The 18,792-nt window shown below is 47.2% G+C and overlaps 2 protein-coding genes across 5 annotated transcripts in view; one reads left to right on the top strand and one right to left on the bottom strand.

The window, feature by feature from the left end:
• LOC309539925 (kyphoscoliosis peptidase-like) overlaps positions 1–18,792 on the top strand; it is a 360,319-nt gene that overhangs the window by 229,689 nt on the left and 111,838 nt on the right. The window lies entirely within an intron of this gene.
• Positions 1–18,792, bottom strand: part of SLC4A11 (solute carrier family 4 member 11) — a 251,928-nt gene that overhangs the window by 201,651 nt on the left and 31,485 nt on the right. Inside the window, exon 1 of one of the 4 annotated variants that reach the window (XM_082236392.1) lies at positions 10,850–11,175. The exons of the other annotated variants lie outside the window; for them this stretch is intronic. Coding sequence (XP_082092518.1) covers positions 10,850–10,868 — 19 coding nt within the window. The 5' untranslated portion in view covers positions 10,869–11,175. Of the gene's footprint in view, positions 1–10,849; positions 11,176–18,792 lie in introns of those variants that run through there. 4 annotated transcript variants of the gene reach the window in all.

The raw sequence follows: 18,792 nt of genomic DNA, 5'->3' as shown, positions 1-18,792 counted from the left end.
ACAGGTGAGGCGACCAGAACTGCAGACAGTATTCCAAATGTGGTTGCACTACAGATTTGTATCCCTGCGTTAGGATTCTGGCACCATTATTCACAGTTCCTTTTATAATGATCCCTAGCACCGAACTTGCCTTGTTCAGAGCTGCTCCCAGTGGGGTTGACATGTTCATCAAGATATCTCCAAGGTCTCATTCCTGGTCCATCACTGCCAGTTCAGAACCCATTTGCATATATGCAAAATTAAGGTTCCCGCCCCCTATCACTTTACATTTGTCTACACTGAATTGCATTCGCCGTTTTCCTGCCCATCCACTTAGTTTGAAAAGAGGTCCTTTTGGAGATCTTCGCCACCTCCTTTTCTTTCAGCAACCCCGAACGATGTGGCTCTTGCACATTCCTGCAGACGAGGTCCCCTGCTCGCCATCTTTTCCAACGTTAAACATGGTCTCTTCCATCCATGGTCCAGCACAGCGGCGGAGGATATGCTGGGGCCAAACAAGCAGGGATTTCCCCTCCGACTTCATGCCAGAGTTTCCTAGGAAATGGGGCTGTTTACTGCTAATTCTGGAATTTATTGGCTAGATCTGCCTTCCCAAAAGGCAGCCAGGATTGCAGTTTCTGGGCCAGCCGGCTGGACACACACGCCAAACAAATGTCCTTAATGGTGCTTTTGTGCCAAAATGCATTCAGGGCCGAGGGTGGCTGTTTTGTTTTATTTTTATGTTGTGAGTAAACGCTGGCTGCACGCTCCTTCCCTAAAAGAGCTAATGTGGGAAGCAGGCCCTTTTTCACAGTGAGAGGGTATCCCTCCCGGGCAAAAGCCAGAACATCTTGAACTTCTTTCGCACATCTCGATTTCTCCCAGCAGGGAGGCCACATCTATGTTAGTGTTTAAGAGAGAAGGGGAGAATGAAATCTGTCAGCATTTACAAGCTCTGTTTTCCCACGAGGAAAACCTCCCAATACAAACAGTGGAACACAATCTGCAACGCCGCAGTTAAGAGTGTCGGAATAGGACCTGGGAGAGCAGGGTTCGAATCCCCACTCAGCCCCATGACACTCACTGGGGAGACCTTGGAGACCAGCCCTTGCCTCTCAGCCTAGCCTAACATACAGGGCTGTTGTGAGCATATAAGAAGAAGAAGAGTTTGGACTTGATATCCCACTTTATCACTACCTGAAGGAGTCTCAAACCGGCTAGCAATCTCCTTTCCCTTCCTCCCCCACAACAAACACTCTGTGAGGTGAGTGGGGCTGAGAGACGTGTGACTGGCCCAAGGTCACCCAGCAGCTGCATGTGGAGGAGCAGGGAAGCGAACCCCATTCACCAGATTACGAGTCCACCGCTCTTAACCACTACACCGTGTACACTACTTTGAGCTTCTTGGAAAGAAAGGTGGTATATAAATATAATAATTGATTATTTCATTCTTATTCTTATTTAACACCTTTGGGATGTAAGAAAGCATCATTTTCCATTCCACCCTGTATAAGTCGCAGGCCGCACTGTTTCCATTCCATTGCAGCTGGTATTCCACCAAAACGTACATTATTTGTCTCGCCGTCCACTGTGGCCAAATTATGTAAGTTACATAATTTACAGAATGAACTAGGTAAATTATGTTGTCAATAAGTCATATTCCACAGCATTCATTTCAGTGCAGAGGAACTGCAATGCAAAGGGGGTGAGGACATAATCAAATACGTTAAATTACTTTTTAACTTCTTTTTTAAAAAAGCTTTTCGTGTTTCATCTCTGTGGTTCTAATTTGTGTAAGCCACCTTGAGTCCCAGTCTGGGGAGAAACGGGATATAAATAACAACAACAACAACAGAGTACCATCATTTGCATAATTGATTGCATTATGGATATGGAACAAATAAGCGAACACCCGCAAATTCAGCTCCTGCTTTCATCAAAAATGAATGACACCTAGTGCTGAATTTCAACAGTACAGTGGTACCTCAGGTTACGAGCGCTTCAAGTTACAAACTCCGCTAACCCGAAAGCAGTACCTCAGGTTGAGAACTTTGCCCCAGGATGAGAACGGAAATCGCACGCCGCCGGCACGGTGGCAGCGGGAGGCCCCATTAGCGAAAGTGCGCCTCAGGTTAAGAACGGTTTTGAGTTACGAACAGACCTCCGGGAGGAATTAAGTTCATAACCTGAGGGACCACTGTAATCTCACAGAACACAGGTGCACCTTTGTGTAAGGAGGAAAAACCCCAAGTACAGTGGTGCCTCGCAAGACGAAAAGAATCCGTTCTGTGATTCTCTTCGTCTAGCGGTTTTTTCGTCTTGCGAAGCAAGCCCATTGACGGATTAGCGCTATTAGCGGCTTTTAGCGGCTTTTAGCGGCTTATCGGCTTATCGGATCAGCTGATAAGCGGCTTAGCAGCTTAGAAAAAGGGGGGGAGGAGGGGAAAAAACCCGCAGGAACCCGCAAGACATTGTCGTCTTGCGAAGCAAGCCCATAGGAGATTCGTTTTGCGAAGCACCTCCAAAACGGAAAACTCTTTCGTCTAGCGAGTTTTCCGTCTTGCGAGGCATTCGTCTTGCGGGGCACCACTGTAAATCAGACCTACCCCCAGTTCTGTTGGAGGGGAGGTAGTGTTGGCGCTCTGCCAAAGACACTCTACTCTGCACATGTTCAAAGAACTTCAAACACAACCCCTTCAAGGAGTTTCATGGGGGAGATTGCCAAGAAGCAGGTGAAAGCCGTGCCAAGAAGCAGTGTTGCCAGGGTGAAACCCATGGCCCAGGACTAGGAAGAGCGTCTGGGTATGCAGATACAATCATAGAATCATAGAGTTGGAAGAGACCACAAGGGCCATCGAGTCCAACCCCCTGCCAAGATGGGACACACGAAAGCAGCTAGGTGTGCCCAATGTCATATGCGTGGGCGAGAATGTGCAGAACCTCTCAAGATGTTGCCGTGGTGCATGCCGTTCCCAGTGAGTGAGCAATCATTCGATAGCAAGCAGCAGCACAGAGGAGGGCTGGTCGATCCTGCGTCAGTCCGTGGCTTCCGCAAAGGCGCTTAAAGGGCAGGGCTTACGTCAAACGAAAGCTTTGCTGGGTTAATAGTTTCAGCTGCTTCGGGGTGGATCAGATGTAAGCCGCAGTGGTGAACGAGCCCTAAAAACCGTGACCTTAAGAAATGTACAGAGAAATCCCCTTTCTGCCCTGGCAGTCGCCATCAGCACAGGAGCAGATCAGAAAGAGGCAGTGTCTGCTTGGGATGCTCTGGTTATCTCCCGCTTGGACTACTGCAATGCGCTCTATGTGGGGCTACTTTTGAAGGTGACCCGGAAACTACAACTAATCCAGAATGCGGCAGCTAGACTGGTGACTGGGAGCAGCCACCAAGACCATATAACACTGGTCCTGAAAGTCCTACGTTGGCTCCCGGTACGTTTCCGAGCACAATTCAAAGTGTTGGTGTTGACCTTTAAAGCCCTAAACGGCCTCGGCCCAGTATACCTGAAGGAGCGTCTCCACCCCCATCGTTCTGCCCAGACACTGAGGTCCAGCGCCGAGGGCCTTCCTAGCAGTTCCCTCCCTGCAAGATGTGAGATTACAGGGAACCAGACAGAGGGCCTTCTCGGTAGCGGCACCCATCCTGTGGAAAGCCCTCCCACCAGATGTCAAGGAAACAAACAACTATCTGACTTTTAGAAGACGTCTGAAGGCAGCCCTGTTTAGGGAAGTTTTTAATGTTTGATGATTTATTGTATTTTTAATATTTTGTTGGAAGCTGCCCAAAGTGGCTGGGGATATAAATTATTATTATTATTATTATTATTATTATTATTATTATTATTATTATTATTTAAGAGAGGAGAGATAGCACAAAATCTTCCTCTGGGGGCATCTCCATGACCCAACACAGGCCAGGAGGGTTTGCAAATGCAAGATCTTCTGTTGGCGAGGGAGACCTGGAGATCACATAGCTAGTTGCAGGTGCTTTCCTGAGAAGCTGGGCGCATGAAAAATGCAGAAGAAGACATTCACATTCGGATTCCAGATGCTGCATCTGCCGCGTCTGTGTTCCACTTGGTTTACAGGGCAAGGTTTGGAGGAGGTTCATTATATTATTTAAGGAAGTGAACTCAACATGAATGCACCATTAGAAAACAGCTGTCACAGAGAGCTGTCACACTTAGCAATTACGGGGAACATCTACCATGCCCTGTCACATGGTGCTGGGTGCATGTACCATGACCGCCTTGTGGCATGCTCTCTGCACTTTGCACAATGCAAATGCATGGCAATTTGTGGCGTCGAAAACCAGTTCTCAGCTAGGGATATGCAAAGCCCCTTGAGACATTCTGAGGGTGTTTCAGCTTCCCTTTGTATGCTTTGCTAAAGAAGACACACCAAAAAAACATGACTTAGAATTTTGCAGCGATTTGCCGTGTCAGCTCCACTGTCTACTAAACAGCCCTTAAGTTGCTAACACATCCAGGACCTGGGTTGCAAGGAGGCAGCAGTTTCTGTCCCGTCCTTTTTAATTTGAAATCGGCGCTCTTTCCATCGTTATGCAGTTCTGCTTCTGCAAAAATGTACATTATTCATCTTGCTATTTTGCTATTGAAAAAGATTTCAATACAGTCATACCTTGGGTTACAGATGCTTCAGGTTGCGTTTTTTCAGGTTACGGGCTGCCAAAACCCAGAAGTACCAGAACAGGTTATTTCCAGGTTTTGGTGGTCGCGCATGCGCAGAAGCGCTAAATCACACTTTGTACATGCACAGAAGTGCCGAATCGCAACCCGCGACTGTGCAGACGCACCACTGCGGGTTGCGAATGTACATCCTGAACAGATCACATTCGCCACCCAAGCGTCCACTGTAATTGCAATTGATGTCAATGCATTTCAGCAGAATGGAAATGTCAGAAACAATGCACAACACAATGTAATTACTGATGAGGTGATCGTGGACTAAAAAAAACCAGTGACCATATCCGCTTGCGTGATTTCCATTCCTGACCTCAAGACGAACGTAAAAACCGAGGCAACGTCCACTCCCATTTCAGTTTCCAACAGAATTCTCCAACACTCAAATACGCTTTGCAGGAGAACGCATTACAATTCAGAGCGGGGCCCCGACTCTACAGACAAGAAATCCCAGGGCGTTTCAACCGCTTGAGTCACTCGCAGAGCACTGTGTTTCTGCGTGGAACTGCGAATGACGAGATCGCTTGTGCCAGGAGGACAAAGAGGTGATACACGAGCCCATGAGCTTGGCAGGCATTTCTGAGTCTTCCAGCTCATCCCAGCCTGTGACTCATCCTGCGCACATGTAGGCTTCATATACACCGAGTATTTAAAGTACATTATGCGACTTCACCCAAAGAAACCTGGGAGCTGGCGTCTGTGAAGGAATTGTAGTTCTGCGAGTGGCAAACTACACGTCCCTAGATTCTAGAGGGCGGGTGCTTTAAATGCACGCCAGGCACGCGGAGCTTTAGTCAGTACCAGGAAGGAAGAGTCTGTCAGAAAATGGCCCCAAGGATCCCTGGGATCCGTAGTTTGTTCAGGGTGCTGGGAATTGTAGCTTTATGAAGCATGAAGTCCAGCTCCCAGGACTCTTAGGGGGGAATTATGTTATAAAAATATGAATTAAAGGCATGGTTTGTACGCCGCTGACATGGGTGGCGCTGTGGGTTAAACCACAGAGCCTAGGGCTTGCCGATCAGAAAGTCGGCGGTCCGAATCCCCGCGACAGGGTGAGCTCCCGTTGCTCGGTCCCAGCTCCTGCCAACCTAGCAGTTTGAAAGCGTGTCAAAGGGCAAGTAGATAAATAGGTACCGCTCCGGCGGAAAGGTAAACGGCGCTTCCGTGCGCTGCTCTGGTTCGCCAGAAGCGGCTTAGTCATGCTGGCCACATGACCCGGAAGCTGTACGCCGGCTCCCTCAGCCAGTAAAGCGAGATGAGCGCCGCAACCCCAGAGTCGGCCATGACTGGACCTAATGGTCAGGGGTCCCTTTACCTTTACCTTTGTACGCTGCCAGTAAAGTAACAAAAGGCTGAAGCGAGTTCAAGAGTTGGCAAGCTAGGATTAATGGGTGGGCTGGTAGGCCATTGACCCCCTGCTTCTTAATGACAGGCTGTGGTCAATCTGTGCAGGGGGAGAAGGCACTCTGTCCATGCTTTAAGGCACTCTCTTCCTGTATTTACTATTCTATTATCGGGTACCAAGGAAGGACTTTCCACAGCTACAGGACTGTCTTCACAAGGAAGCTCCCTGGCTTCCCATTTTGGAGGAGATGCAAAACTTTCTTTTCATAAGGTGCTTTTTAACAAACTGACCTCTTCTGCTGCAACAGTCTCGTTCTGCCAATATCTTCTTAACGATTGTAGAAAATACCAAGGGTTAAGAGTTAAATGTTGTCTGTGTTCTATATGTGTGTGTTGTCCTTCTGTCTGCCCTGTTATATTTAGAGTAACTCCAATGAGTCCAAAAGGCAGTAAAATCCAAACCTAACGGGTTGCCTGAAGAATCTAGATATGGGATTTTGTGTTTCCCTAGGAATAGACTGGGACGCGCGTGGCACTGTGGGTTAAACCGCAGAGCCTAGGACTTGCCGATCAGAAGGTCGGCGGTTCAAATCCCCGCGACGGGGTGAGCTCCCGTTGCTTGGTCCCTGCTCCTGCCCACTTAGCAGTTCAAAAGCACATCAAGTTCAATTAGATAAATAGGTACCACTCTGGCAGGAAGGTAAACAGCGTTTTCGTGCACTGCTCTGGTTCGCCACATGACCCGGAAACTGTGGCTCCCTCAAAGATACCAAAATAACTGGAGTAAATTTATTGAATATTTAAAGAAGAATTGTAAAGAGGTCAAGACACTAGCAGGATTGACATAACACCTCTAATGTACAATAGTACTAATTTGAGAATGATGTTTGTGATGGAAAGAGGATAAATATACCAGTTGTGGGGAGGGAGGGGGGTCGTGACTCGGCAGAGTCAAAGGGAATGTATGGTGCTATTACAATTTGTTGGAAAAGAATATGTAAGGAAAACAATAAAAATTCACTTGGGGAAAAAAAGGAAACTGTGGCTCCCTCGGCCAATAAAGCGAGATAAGCACCGCAGCCCCAAAGTCGGTCACGACTGGACCTAATGGTCAGGGGTCCCTTTACCTTTACCTTTACCTTTACCTAGGAATAGACTGGATTTTCACCTTGTCTTAGAAAAACTAATGTTATAAGTTCCCCCCAATTTTATTTTGGCTTTAAAGGTAAGAGATTTTTTGATTTAAAGGTATTTCTGGACGGCTTAATATTCTTGTAATTTCTAAGCGGTGCACAAACCCACAATATTTAAAAAGCAAAACAGGGATAAATACAGGACTCCAGCCAGGACATCTAGTTTCTCCACATCACACACCTCTATCATAAACCTGCTTACTTGCCTTCCCTCTAAATTAAAAAAAAAAAAAATCCTCAAACTTTGCTACTTGTCCATGAGGGAAGCCCCTTCTATAGTTTTGTTTGCCTTTTCCTGCTGCCTCCAGTCCCCTTGGAAAGACTCAAGGCCTAAACAAGCTGTTCTTGGAAGAACTCAGAGCAGACACTCCGCGTTGGAGCCCCCACAGCTATTTTCCCACCGTCGCATGGCAAAATTGTGAACTCGGCTCCGAAGCCGAAGGCCCCGGTTTATCAGGAAGCCCTTTCCACACGCCCTCACCCCATGGCACATCCCCAGGGCTGGAGCCACCTCCTGGGTGCTGGAACCGCAGGGGACGGGTCCCATTCAACTGTCGGGGGAATGCTGCAGAACGGGATCTGCGGAGTCAATCAGCAGCAACAAGAATCTCTCGGCTCCAGCCTTGCTTTCCGTACCCATCCTTGGTTTCCTTCTCTGTTGCAGCACTTAACAACTACCGGAGCCCCTCTTCCATATTTTCACAGGTCATTAGCCTAGCAGAACATCACGTCTCCGGCCAAATTTTATTACGCCGTGTGCCCCAGCAGCCACTACCGTCTGCTAGTACACAGAGCTTTTTGGCATAGCAGGTGGGCAAAGATGCTTCCAGCTCTATCGCAACTATTCCGCATGGGTGTTTGTATTGGAGAGCTTTGACCGCAAGAGGGTTTCAGATACGATGTGGGGTTTAATGTTCTTGCATATGCTGTCTGCATTTATTCCTCTTTGGTGATCACTCGTAGCTGAGTAAGATTGTCTTCCATGAACACGGTCTTAACAGTGAGTCCGTAAGTGACCGTGGAGGCCAATTCTGGATCCACACGTCCTTCCACAGTGGGGACATTGGTTTCCAGGCGGGAGTTGATCACGGTGTGGATTTGCCAAGTGTGCCTTCCTCTTAACACATTTCTTCCTTGCATTCTGAGTTCGAGTATCTTCAAAGCCCATGACACCTTTGGTAAAGGCTGTTCTCCAACTGGAGGGCTCGCAAGCCAGTGTTTCCCAGTTGTCTGTGTTTATACAACATTTTTTTTAGATTTTCCTTGAGAGAGTCTTTAAACCTCTTTTGGTGACCACCAGCATTACGCTTTCCATTTTTAAGTTCGGAATAGAGTAGTTGCTTTGGAAGACGATAATCATGCATCCGCACAACATGATTACCAGTGTCAAAGCTGTCTGTATATTCCTTATCTAGCTGCGCAACTGCATCTCACCCCAGAAGAGAACTTTGCTTTCCCCCAATTTCCAGAGAGGTAGCTCTGCTGGTCTACAGCTGCCAAACCAGTCAAGAGTCTTGAGGCATCTTAAAAGGCACAATAAATTTATTACGGCAAACGTTTCTGTTGACCGGAGTCCACTTTCTCAGAAGCGCAACCTCGCTCACAAATGTTTATAGAGTGGCTCTGTCCATTTTCGTTTCTCATTTTTCAGACACAGGTTCTGTTTGCCTCATTTCAGCGTCGCTTTCTGAATGTTTTATTTAAAATCCTCCCAGTGATTCCTCAGTGCTTTAGCATCCATTAATCCTAACACGCATATTTTCCTTTGCAGTTTTGCCCAACGTGCAGATTTTGCAAGTGATTTCCCCTAACACAGTGCATCTTCCTATGTTTTTCTCACTAATATATGCGTTCTTAAGCACACATTCCCATAATATGCACATTTTTTATGGTTACAGAAGTGCAGATTTTGAATAGTTGCATTTTGTTTCACATACCGCTTCAGGACACACGGATTAATTAGATTTGCATCCAAATGCAAACAAGACCTAATTCCTTTTTCTATCACTAGTCATAATACCATTCATTCCTCTTTAGAAGTGACAAAATACCTTTCTGCTTTCGGTATTATGAACCAAGCTAACAAAATCAAAAGGCCCTTATATTTCAGTTGTAAGATAAAAATAAATTGCTTACATAGCCCACTAAAAGCTTTGCAAGCTTGAACTTTGTATCCTTCGGGCAGCAGAGTTCAGACCGAAGAAGAAAACAGAAGTAGAGACTGATGTGCGTGCATCTGCATGCATCCAGATTCTGGATTCTTATATTTGTAAAAGATAAACCAAATCTTTGCAGGGCATTAGAAATAGGAACTGGTCCAAAGATATGTTATCTGTTAGGATCTGATCCACAAAACAGGGCCAAAATAATTACTAATATTCAGTTCTTTTTGTACAATCCCCATTGCATCACAGGGACACGGGTGGCGCTGTGGGTTAAACCACAGAGCCTAGGACCTGCCAATCGGAAGGTTGGCGGTTCGAATCCCCGTGACGGGGCGAGCTCCTGTTGCTCGGTCCCTGCTCCTGCCAACCTAGCAGTTCGAAAGCACCTCAAAGTGCAAGTAGATAAATAGATACCGCTCCAGCGGGAAGCTAAATGGTGTTTCCATGCGCTGCTGTAGTTCGCCTGAAGCGGCTTAGTCATGCTGGCCACATGACCCGGAAGCTGTACGCCAGCTCCCTCGGCCAATAAAGCGAGATGAGCGCCGCAACCCCAGAGTCGGCCACGAGTGGACCTAATGGTCAGGGGTCCCTTTACCCTTTACCTTTAATGTTCAGTTGGGAAATGGTGGGCTTAAGCTTTTGGTGGGAACAGGTGAAGCAGCTGATTGAAAAGTGAGTTCCTCCTCGGGCCAGATGCTCTCAAGGAAATGTACACACCTGTAATAACCCAGGTTTGCCAAATGATTTGGGGAAACGGCAGCAGCAGGGTCGCCAAAATGTGCTGCTGCAGCACCGAACTTCTACTTTCCGGGGTGCAAAGAATGAAAGGAGCAACGGAAGTGCCCCAGCTCAAGTGGGTTATATAAAGCTTCCTTCGTCCAAGGCAGAATACGTCAACAGATGCTCGGAAAGCGGCTCTCACTGGAGGAGAAAAACGTAAATCCCATCCAAAGCCGTATTGCCAATTCTCCTGTGCAAGAGCTGAATTTAAAGCTTCGCCATCCAGGGTCTCCTTGTCAACATCTCCTTTCTCTTTCCCTCCATGCTATTTCGCTATGACTCAAACCGAGGGAATGCATTCCTGCTATTGCCGGAGGCATCCTTCGCTAGATAAGGAGGGTAGTTATTTTTAAAACGGAGGGACAATAAGAGGCTCCGAGTCCAAGATTTCCTGCTCTTAAACATAAAGTGCAGAGGCACAGCGCATATTCAGCAAAAGCAAAAAGGATGCTTGAAAAGAGCCTTAATTGCAGCTGGAAGCCACAACACAAGAGCACTCTCCTGTTGAGCACCACAACCAGAGGGGGAAAACAGAGTCATGCCCCAGTTACTGAAACACACACAAACATTGGTTTCGTTTTTTCAGAACGAAAAGCATGGCACTATTTTTTTGTTCAAATTACTTCTCTCTCACACACACGCACTCACACACAAATATTGGAAAATGGGAGGGATTTCACTTTACCCGATATTGTCACGAACATCGTGTCACGGAGTGCTGGGACCCACGGCGCATGACGGTTGCAACTGGCGACCAGAGCGTGTGCCCCAAACAGCGAGAGGCAGCCTAACTTTCCAAGCCATCTTCTGCGCCGAAAGATGGACCCGAGAAGCCAAGAACCTCAGCCGATGCCCACAAAGCAGATCTGCCACTCATGTGCAACTCAGAGCCGTGTGCGAGCTCTGCTCAATTCTACTTCCGAACATTGAAAACAAGAATTGTGAGAGCCTGGGATGTGGTTTCGAGAAACCTTCAGACTTCAGAACATCGCCTTTTATCTCGCTGTCACAGCCTTAACAGCTGCTGACAGGTCGGAAGCAGCATGCAGAACGCAGCGAACACTTGGTACATGCCAGCCTCAAACGACACTGAATCAAGAAGGGGGGGGGTTGGAAAGCATTTTTTTAAAGGGGGTGGGAGAGAATCAGAAGGTTTTGCTTCCCCAACTCGTTGAAAGAACAGCACTGTAGGTTCTCAATTCCTCTCATTCCACACGACATATTTCATGTTAAGAAAGTGCATCAGAACTGCGCATGCATTGCTGAAAATAATTTAGGTCTGGAGACCAGGATAGTTGCCTCCACAAACAACGACGCTGAAGTCCTGCTCTGCTGATGCACACCGATGACATTTATGACTTAAGATCTGGTACCAACTGTTTTTAAATGAAATAAGCCTTTGTAACGTAGTTGTTAGGGATGCGGGTGGCACTGTGGGTTAAACCACAGAGCCTAGGACTTGCCAATCAGAAGGTCAGCGGTTCGAATCCCCGCGACGGGGTGAGCTCCCGTTGCTCGTGCCAACCTAGCAGTTCAAAAGCACGTCAAAGTGCAAGTAGATAAATAGGTACTGCTCCAGCGGGAAGGTAAACGGCGTTTCCGTGTGCTGCTCTGGTTTCGCCAGAGGTGGGTTAGTCATGCTGGCCACATGACCGGAAGCTGTACGCCGGCTCCCTCGGCCAATAAAGCAAGATGAGCGCTGCAACCCCAGAGTCAGCCACGACTGGACCTAATGGTCACGGGTCCCTTTACCTTTACCTTTAACATAACTGTTGCCAGCCAACCCAAATGGGGATGAATATTGTGCCGTTTCTATGCTTTGCTCGCACCTGGCACCCAATATTGAAGGGCACAATGCAAAAGAATCCAGCGGACTTGGATTGAGACCCCGATTTCGCCTCCTTCGTCCTTTATTGCAGGGGTGGCTCACCTCCGAGCCTCCTCACGTGGCTGGACTACAACTCCCATCATCCTTGGCTACTAGCCCATGCAAGTTGGGGGTGATGGGAGTTGGAGTCCAGCAACATCTAGAGAGCCACGTTAGACACACACACACACAAACACACACACACACACACACACACACACACACACACACACAGAGTACAAGCTTCAGCTCTGTCCTACACCGCTTTGTCAGCTTCTACCATGGCTTCTACTATGAACAGGGCTGGCCTACAACTTATTTAAAGAGCTGGGCCTTTTCTGTGGTGGCCCCCCAGTTGTGGAACGCTCCTCCCAGAGAGGCTCGCCTGGCACCACCATTGCACGTCCTTAGGTTCCAGGCAAAAACATTCCTCTTTCCCCAGGACTATTAAATAATCTACGGCCTTTGAAAGTGTGCAAAAGTGGACTGTTATTATGATGACTATTTTATTATTATTATGCCTTTTATTATGTTTTTATCACTGAAGTTCTGCAATGTGTTTTTAATGTTGTACACCACCCTGGGATCTTTTGATAAAGGGCAATATATAAACTGAATAAATATAAATAAACAGCAGCACAAGACTGCCAGCAAATCACACGGATCCTTGGACTACATAATATATTCAGATCGTGTTCTGCTAGAGGCAAGAGCGCAGAGTGCTTGTGGTTCCGGGGAGTGAATGATGGCAGCGATCGCTTGAGCACCATCAACTGTTTTAAGTGAGGAACTATTTAAATGCACTCCAAACTGCTTGACACTCCGGAATCAAAAGCTCCCATGAATGCAGAACAATCCCATTTCTGTGCAAGTTCACCCTAAAGCTGAAACTTCCAGAAATAAAAATTTTAAACCCTGTGGTTTCGTTTAAGTCTCACCACGACAAAACTGGTCTACACAGGATTGTTCCATCAAAGCTCTTATGGGCCAAGCATGATTCCCCCCTATGGAAGATGAATGCCAGCTATTGAACGTGGAATTGATTTCATGCTAATTCAGAAATGGGAAGAGTGGCACGACATGGGCAGGAGGACTCTTTGGGACTGGGTTGTTCTCATTGATGTTGTGCCATGCATTTTTGTGGTTTTACACTGTAAACCGCCCTGTGATCTTCTGGTGAAGGCTGGAATATAGATATTATTATCTTAACAAAAAGAAGTGCCAGAACTCGCCATGAACACCTCTCCTGTTCTCTTAGATTGGCAATGGCACCCACCGGAGAGGTGCTGGAACTAAGGGGCTTCCCCGATCAAAACCAAGGCTGGTATTGTTGAGAGAAGGCAACAGAAAGCAGAGACTGCAACTAGCATGAAACGAGTGTGCTGTGTCTGCCCTGCCGAGGCTCACAAAATGTATTCCTGGTAAACAGACACATTTCGTAGAATATTAGAATCATCGTCTCATAGAGCTGAAAAGGACTCCAACCTGACCTAAATTTGTACTATGACTCAGTCTGCTTAGATTGGTTGAAAGAGTGGATAACATTACAAGATGGAGACCTATTGGATTTGGAAGGGTTTAACAACCGTTATGGGTGGCATGCTTATTTAGGATATGAAAAGGTGAAAGTCCACAGGGGATTTCTTAATCACATCATAAGGACACCAATATATAGAGTATGGGTAAAATACAAGGAATTACTGGAACCTAAGACACCCTGGAGGGACGTGGGTGGCGCTGTGGGTTAAACCACAGAGCCTAGGACTTGCCAATCAGAAGGTCGGCGGTTTGAATCCCCGCGACGGGGTGAGCTCCCGTTGCTCGGTCCCTACTCCTGCCAACCTAGCAGTTCGAAAGCACATCAAAGTGCAAGTAGATAAATAGGTACTGCTACAGCGGGAAGGTAAACGGCGTTTCCATGCGCTGCTCTGGTTCGCCAGAAGCGGCTTAGTCATGCTAGCCACATGACCCAGAAGCTGTACGCCGGCTCCCTTGGCCAATAAAGCGAGATGAGCGCCACAACCCCAGAGTCGGCGACAACTGGACCTAATGGTCAGGGGTCCCTTTTACCTATGGGTGGCATGCTTATTTAAGATATGAAAAGGTGAAAGTCCACAGGGGATTTCTTAATCACATAGTAAGGAAACCAATATATAGAGTATGGGTAAAGTACAAGGAATTACTGGAACCTAAGACACCCTGGTGGATTTCACCTTCAGAAGCGATAAAGGTAAAAAAGAAAAACATGGAACAAAATTGGGCTACATATAAGGATTTACTAAAGGAAAAAGGACTCCAAGCGTCCTCTAGCCCAACCCCGCCTGATATGCAGGAATCTCAGTTAAAGCATCCATGAGAGATGGCCATCCAAGCTCTGCTTAGAAACCTCCATGAAAGGAGAGTCCACCATTTCCCAAGGGAGTCTGTTCCACTTTCCAGCAGCTTCTACCGTCAGAAAGTTCTTCCTGATGCTTATTATTATTATTTATTGAGTTTATATACCGCCCTATACCCTGAGGTCCCAGAAAAGATGGCAACATATATAATCAGAATAAAAACAACAACCCAATAACACACACAGCCCAGAAAAGAGCCACGTTTTCAAAGGGCATCAGATGTCACGCAGATCAACCTGGTTAAAAAGATTGGTTAAAAAGGAACGTTTTTGCCTGGTGCCTAAAGGTGTATAATGAAGGCGCCAGGCGAACATCCCTAGGGAGAACATTCCACAGACGGGGAGCCACTGCAGAGAAGGCCCTGTTCTCGTCTTGCCACCCTCCTGACCTCTTGAGGAGGAGGCACACAAAGAAGGGTCTCAGAAGATGATCTCAGGGTCTGGGTAGGTTCATATGGAAAGAGGTGGTCCTTGAGATATTGCGGTCCTGAGCTGTTTAGTCCTTCTTTGTAAAGTAAAGGTAAAGGGACCCCTGACCATTAGGTCCAGTCATAACCAACTCTGGGGTTGCAACGCTCATCTCGCTTTACTGGCCGAGGGAGCTGGCATACAGCTTCCGGGTCATGTGGCCAGCATGACTAAACCGCTTCTGGCGAACCAGAGCAGTGCACAGAAATGCCGTTTATCTTCCCGCTGGAGCGGTACCTATTTATCTACTTGCACTTTGACGTGCTTTCGAACTGCTAGGTTGGCAGGAGCTGGGACCGAGCAACGGGAGCTCACCCCTTCGTGGGGATTTGAACCGCTGACCTTCTGATCGGCAAGTCCTAGGCTCTATTGTTTAACCCACAGCGCCACCCGCGTCCCTTCCTTGTACCTTGAAGCTATTGGTTTGAGTCCTACCCCCCCAGAGCAGGAGTTTAAAAAAAAGCCTGTTCCCTCTTCCATGTGACAGCCCCTGAGATACTTGAACATGGCTCTCAGTCTCCTCTTTTTCAGGCTAAACAAACCCAGCTCCTTCAACTGTTCCTCATCAGGCTTTGTTCCCAGACCCTTAATCATCTTGGTTGCCCTCCTCTGCACACCTTCCAGCTTGTCAGCATCCTTTTGCAGTTGCAGCTCTTGGAGCGTGTCCTCGAAGACACTCAGCGCATCACGATAACCATCAAATGCACATGCATTAGAACACACTTCGAAACATGATACCTAGAGGCAGCTGTGCAAGACCTTGGCACGACTGTGCTCAGAGATCATCGAAACAAGGTGTGGCTGACTTCTAGCAGAAGAGAACGCCCTGGACTGCAATGACAAACTTGCTGCCCCCATTTATTAAAATGGGCGTCTTTTGAATAGTATCGTCAGGTGCTTATGGGACGAGTTCTTGCAACAGTCATTAGCAAACCTGAAAGTGGTTACTATGCGCCGACGCTATTTAGTCTTCCTTGTGCCTCACCCCATCCTGAAGACTTGGGCAAGGAAGTTAATACCCTACTGATGTCTGGGGAGTGGCGGGAGGAAATAACCCCACATGTTTAGGGGCCAAAGTAGATTTGAGGCTAGTTGCTCAAATGGAATTAATACGCACATTCCTAATTTAATGTAACTGGTGCCCAAGAGCCCTGTACAATCTTGGCACCACAACAGGCAGCGAGTATTTAAAATGAAATTTTAAAAATCTCTCCCTCCTTGCCATGATCCCAACAAAAATAGCCTAAAGGAAGACGCCATTTTTCATTGCATATTTTTAGGCGCCAGGAAAAAGCATTTCTCTTCAACCAGCCGTTCGGCGTCTATGGCCTTTTAAATGTGCCGGGGTGTGCGTGTTACTGGTTTGTTTTGCTTTCATTTCATTCTGTATTTTTGTGTTTTCGTTTTGCACTTTTTATCTGATCTTCAGATGAAACATGGTATACAAATTCAGCAAAGAAGTGAAAAAAATGTTTGCATTTCAAGGTAGAGAACGAAACTTCTTCATCTCAGGATTGTCGTTTCGAGTCCCGTTTTGAGCAGAAGATTCGTGCATTACAGAGGTGAAATCAATTTAACGTCTGAAGATTAAACGGCGCCAAGCTATTTCGGCGGGGGGGGGGCAGAAATCACTGACCTGCCTTAACATGAAACAAATTGATGCGAATTACAATTAAAATAAAGAGCCCTTTGCTGAATGGGGCAGTAGCTGGAGGGTGGGATTGAAGTTGCTAGGAGATAACAATTCTACACTTCGACGCTGCTCACAAAATCCAGCACACAAGGACAACGAAGTGAATAGTGATTTATTAAGTGGAAGCGCGAGACAGTGTGCATTTATTGAGGAAATCATCTCTCCCCTTTCTTCTGTCTCTCCAAAGCACATCGTGAATTCCTGGGATTTTTTTGTTTTTCCCCCTCCTAATCCTGCTGTATTTGTTGTCACGATGTTGACAAGAACATTTTGGAAACTCCCAAGGCTGTAGAACCTTAGATGACTCCGAAAGATATCCAAGCGTAGAACGTACTTGGTTCTTCAGCCTGGAGGGCAAATGTGGACCCCCAAACCTATCTCTCTCTCTCTCTCTCTCTCTCTCTCTCTCTCTCTCTCGCCCTGGGACCACCCCCAGGCTGCCCCCCCTTCCCAGACACACCCTTCACTGGCCTTTTTTTACACACCCCTTGAATATTGTTTTTTTCCAGAATGGGATGTGTCAAACTCTGATAATGTCTCTTGCTGGCCTGGGCATAAAATGGAGAGGGGTGTGTTAGTCAAAACCAGCCTCCTCTTGTACAAAGGTAAGCATTGCATTCCTTGCTCCACCCCCTTTTGTCTCTCACCTCACCCACCCCTGGCGTAGCATCACAGAACTGGAAGGGACCCCGAGGGTCATCCAATCCAACCCCCAGCCGTGCAGGAATCTAAGCGCGTGGTTCTCCCATCCAATTTGAAACCGGACCGGACTGTCATGGTCAGGTCTACGGGCGATCCAAGTCCCAGCTGAGGATGTCGGGACCGGGGGCAAGATGGCGGGGTGGGAGCAGGAACAAGAGTCCAGAAGCCAGGGGTCCGAGGGTCAGGAAGCAGAGAGTCACGAAGTCAAGGGTCCAAGGGTCGAGATGCAAGGAGTCATGGAGTCAAGGGTCCGAGGGTCGAGACGCAAGGAGTCACGGAGTCAAGGGTCTGAGGGTTGAGAAGCAAGGAGTCAAGAAGTTGAGGTCTGAGGGTCAGAAGCAAGGAGTCACAAGGTCAAGGGTCCGAGGGCCAAGAAACAAGAAGCCAAACACCGCAAGGCAGGAAACGTGTTGCTGTGATAAAGAGCCGAAGGGAAATGCTGACCTTATATACCTTCCCGGCTCTTGCCACCAGGTGCAGCAAGTTACCAATCGGCTTCACCTGTGCGGCCACACCTTGCCTCTTCAGAAGAAACTTAGGAAGGTCCCTGTCCTGTGAAGCCCTACTGGTCACAGGGCCTGGCTCCTGCACGCACTCCTGACACGGACCCTGCTTAACTTTGAAAATGTGCCTGCAGTTTTAAAGCTGTGCCCCTAGGAGGGTGGCTTCTTCAAAAGCTTGCCCGCCATTTTGTGATTCATTTATTTATTTGCCCTAGTATGCCGAAATAGCCACAAGTATTAATTTTGTTAGGCCTGTAATGATCCAAGGTATGTACCGATAAAGCCCATTCGCGCGCGCCCCCCACCGAAAAAAGAAGTCCTTAATGAGGCATTTCTCTCTTCCCAGAGGTGTTTATCACTAGTTATATTGCTCATTAATGTCTACATTCGCCTTCTCTGTAGTCACGCAAATAACAGCCGCAGTCTCTCATCCTTTAGTTAACAGCCAGAAAAGTAGGAGACGCAAATCCATCAAAGCCCTGTTCTCTTCCTACTTGTCATCTTTATGAACTCCAAGGGAATGATGTGTAGATTTAATGAGATCCTGGTATTTTAAGCAGAGGTTGGATGCTTTTGCTGATATTCTTGCATTGCAAGGGGGTGGACTAGATGACTCTCGGGGTCCCTTCCAACTCTACAATTCTATGAAATATAGGCAAAGATATATTTTTTTAGTTTTTATTACACTTTCCAAATTTATAGGTAAAGGTAAAGGTACCCCTGCCCGAACGGGCTAGTCTTGCCAGACTCTGGGGTTTGTGCGCCCATCTCACATCTATTGGCCGGGGGCCGGCGCTGTCCGAAGACACTTCCGGGTCACGTGGCCAAATTTATACCAAATTTATACCTATCATTAATTTCACAATTATTTTAACGTTTCAAAGTTTGACTTCCTTCCCCCTTTTTCTGCAGTTCCTTATTTTTTAAAATCTTCTGCATATCCAAATTCATTTAATTTGCTCATTGAATTACCTAAATATAAACTCTTACGAAACCGTGG

Source organism: Podarcis vaucheri (assembly GCF_965113315.1).
Source record: "Podarcis vaucheri genome assembly, chromosome: 9".
Lineage (NCBI taxonomy): Eukaryota > Metazoa > Chordata > Lepidosauria > Squamata > Lacertidae > Podarcis > Podarcis vaucheri.
This window is presented reverse-complemented; position numbering and strand designations above follow the sequence as displayed.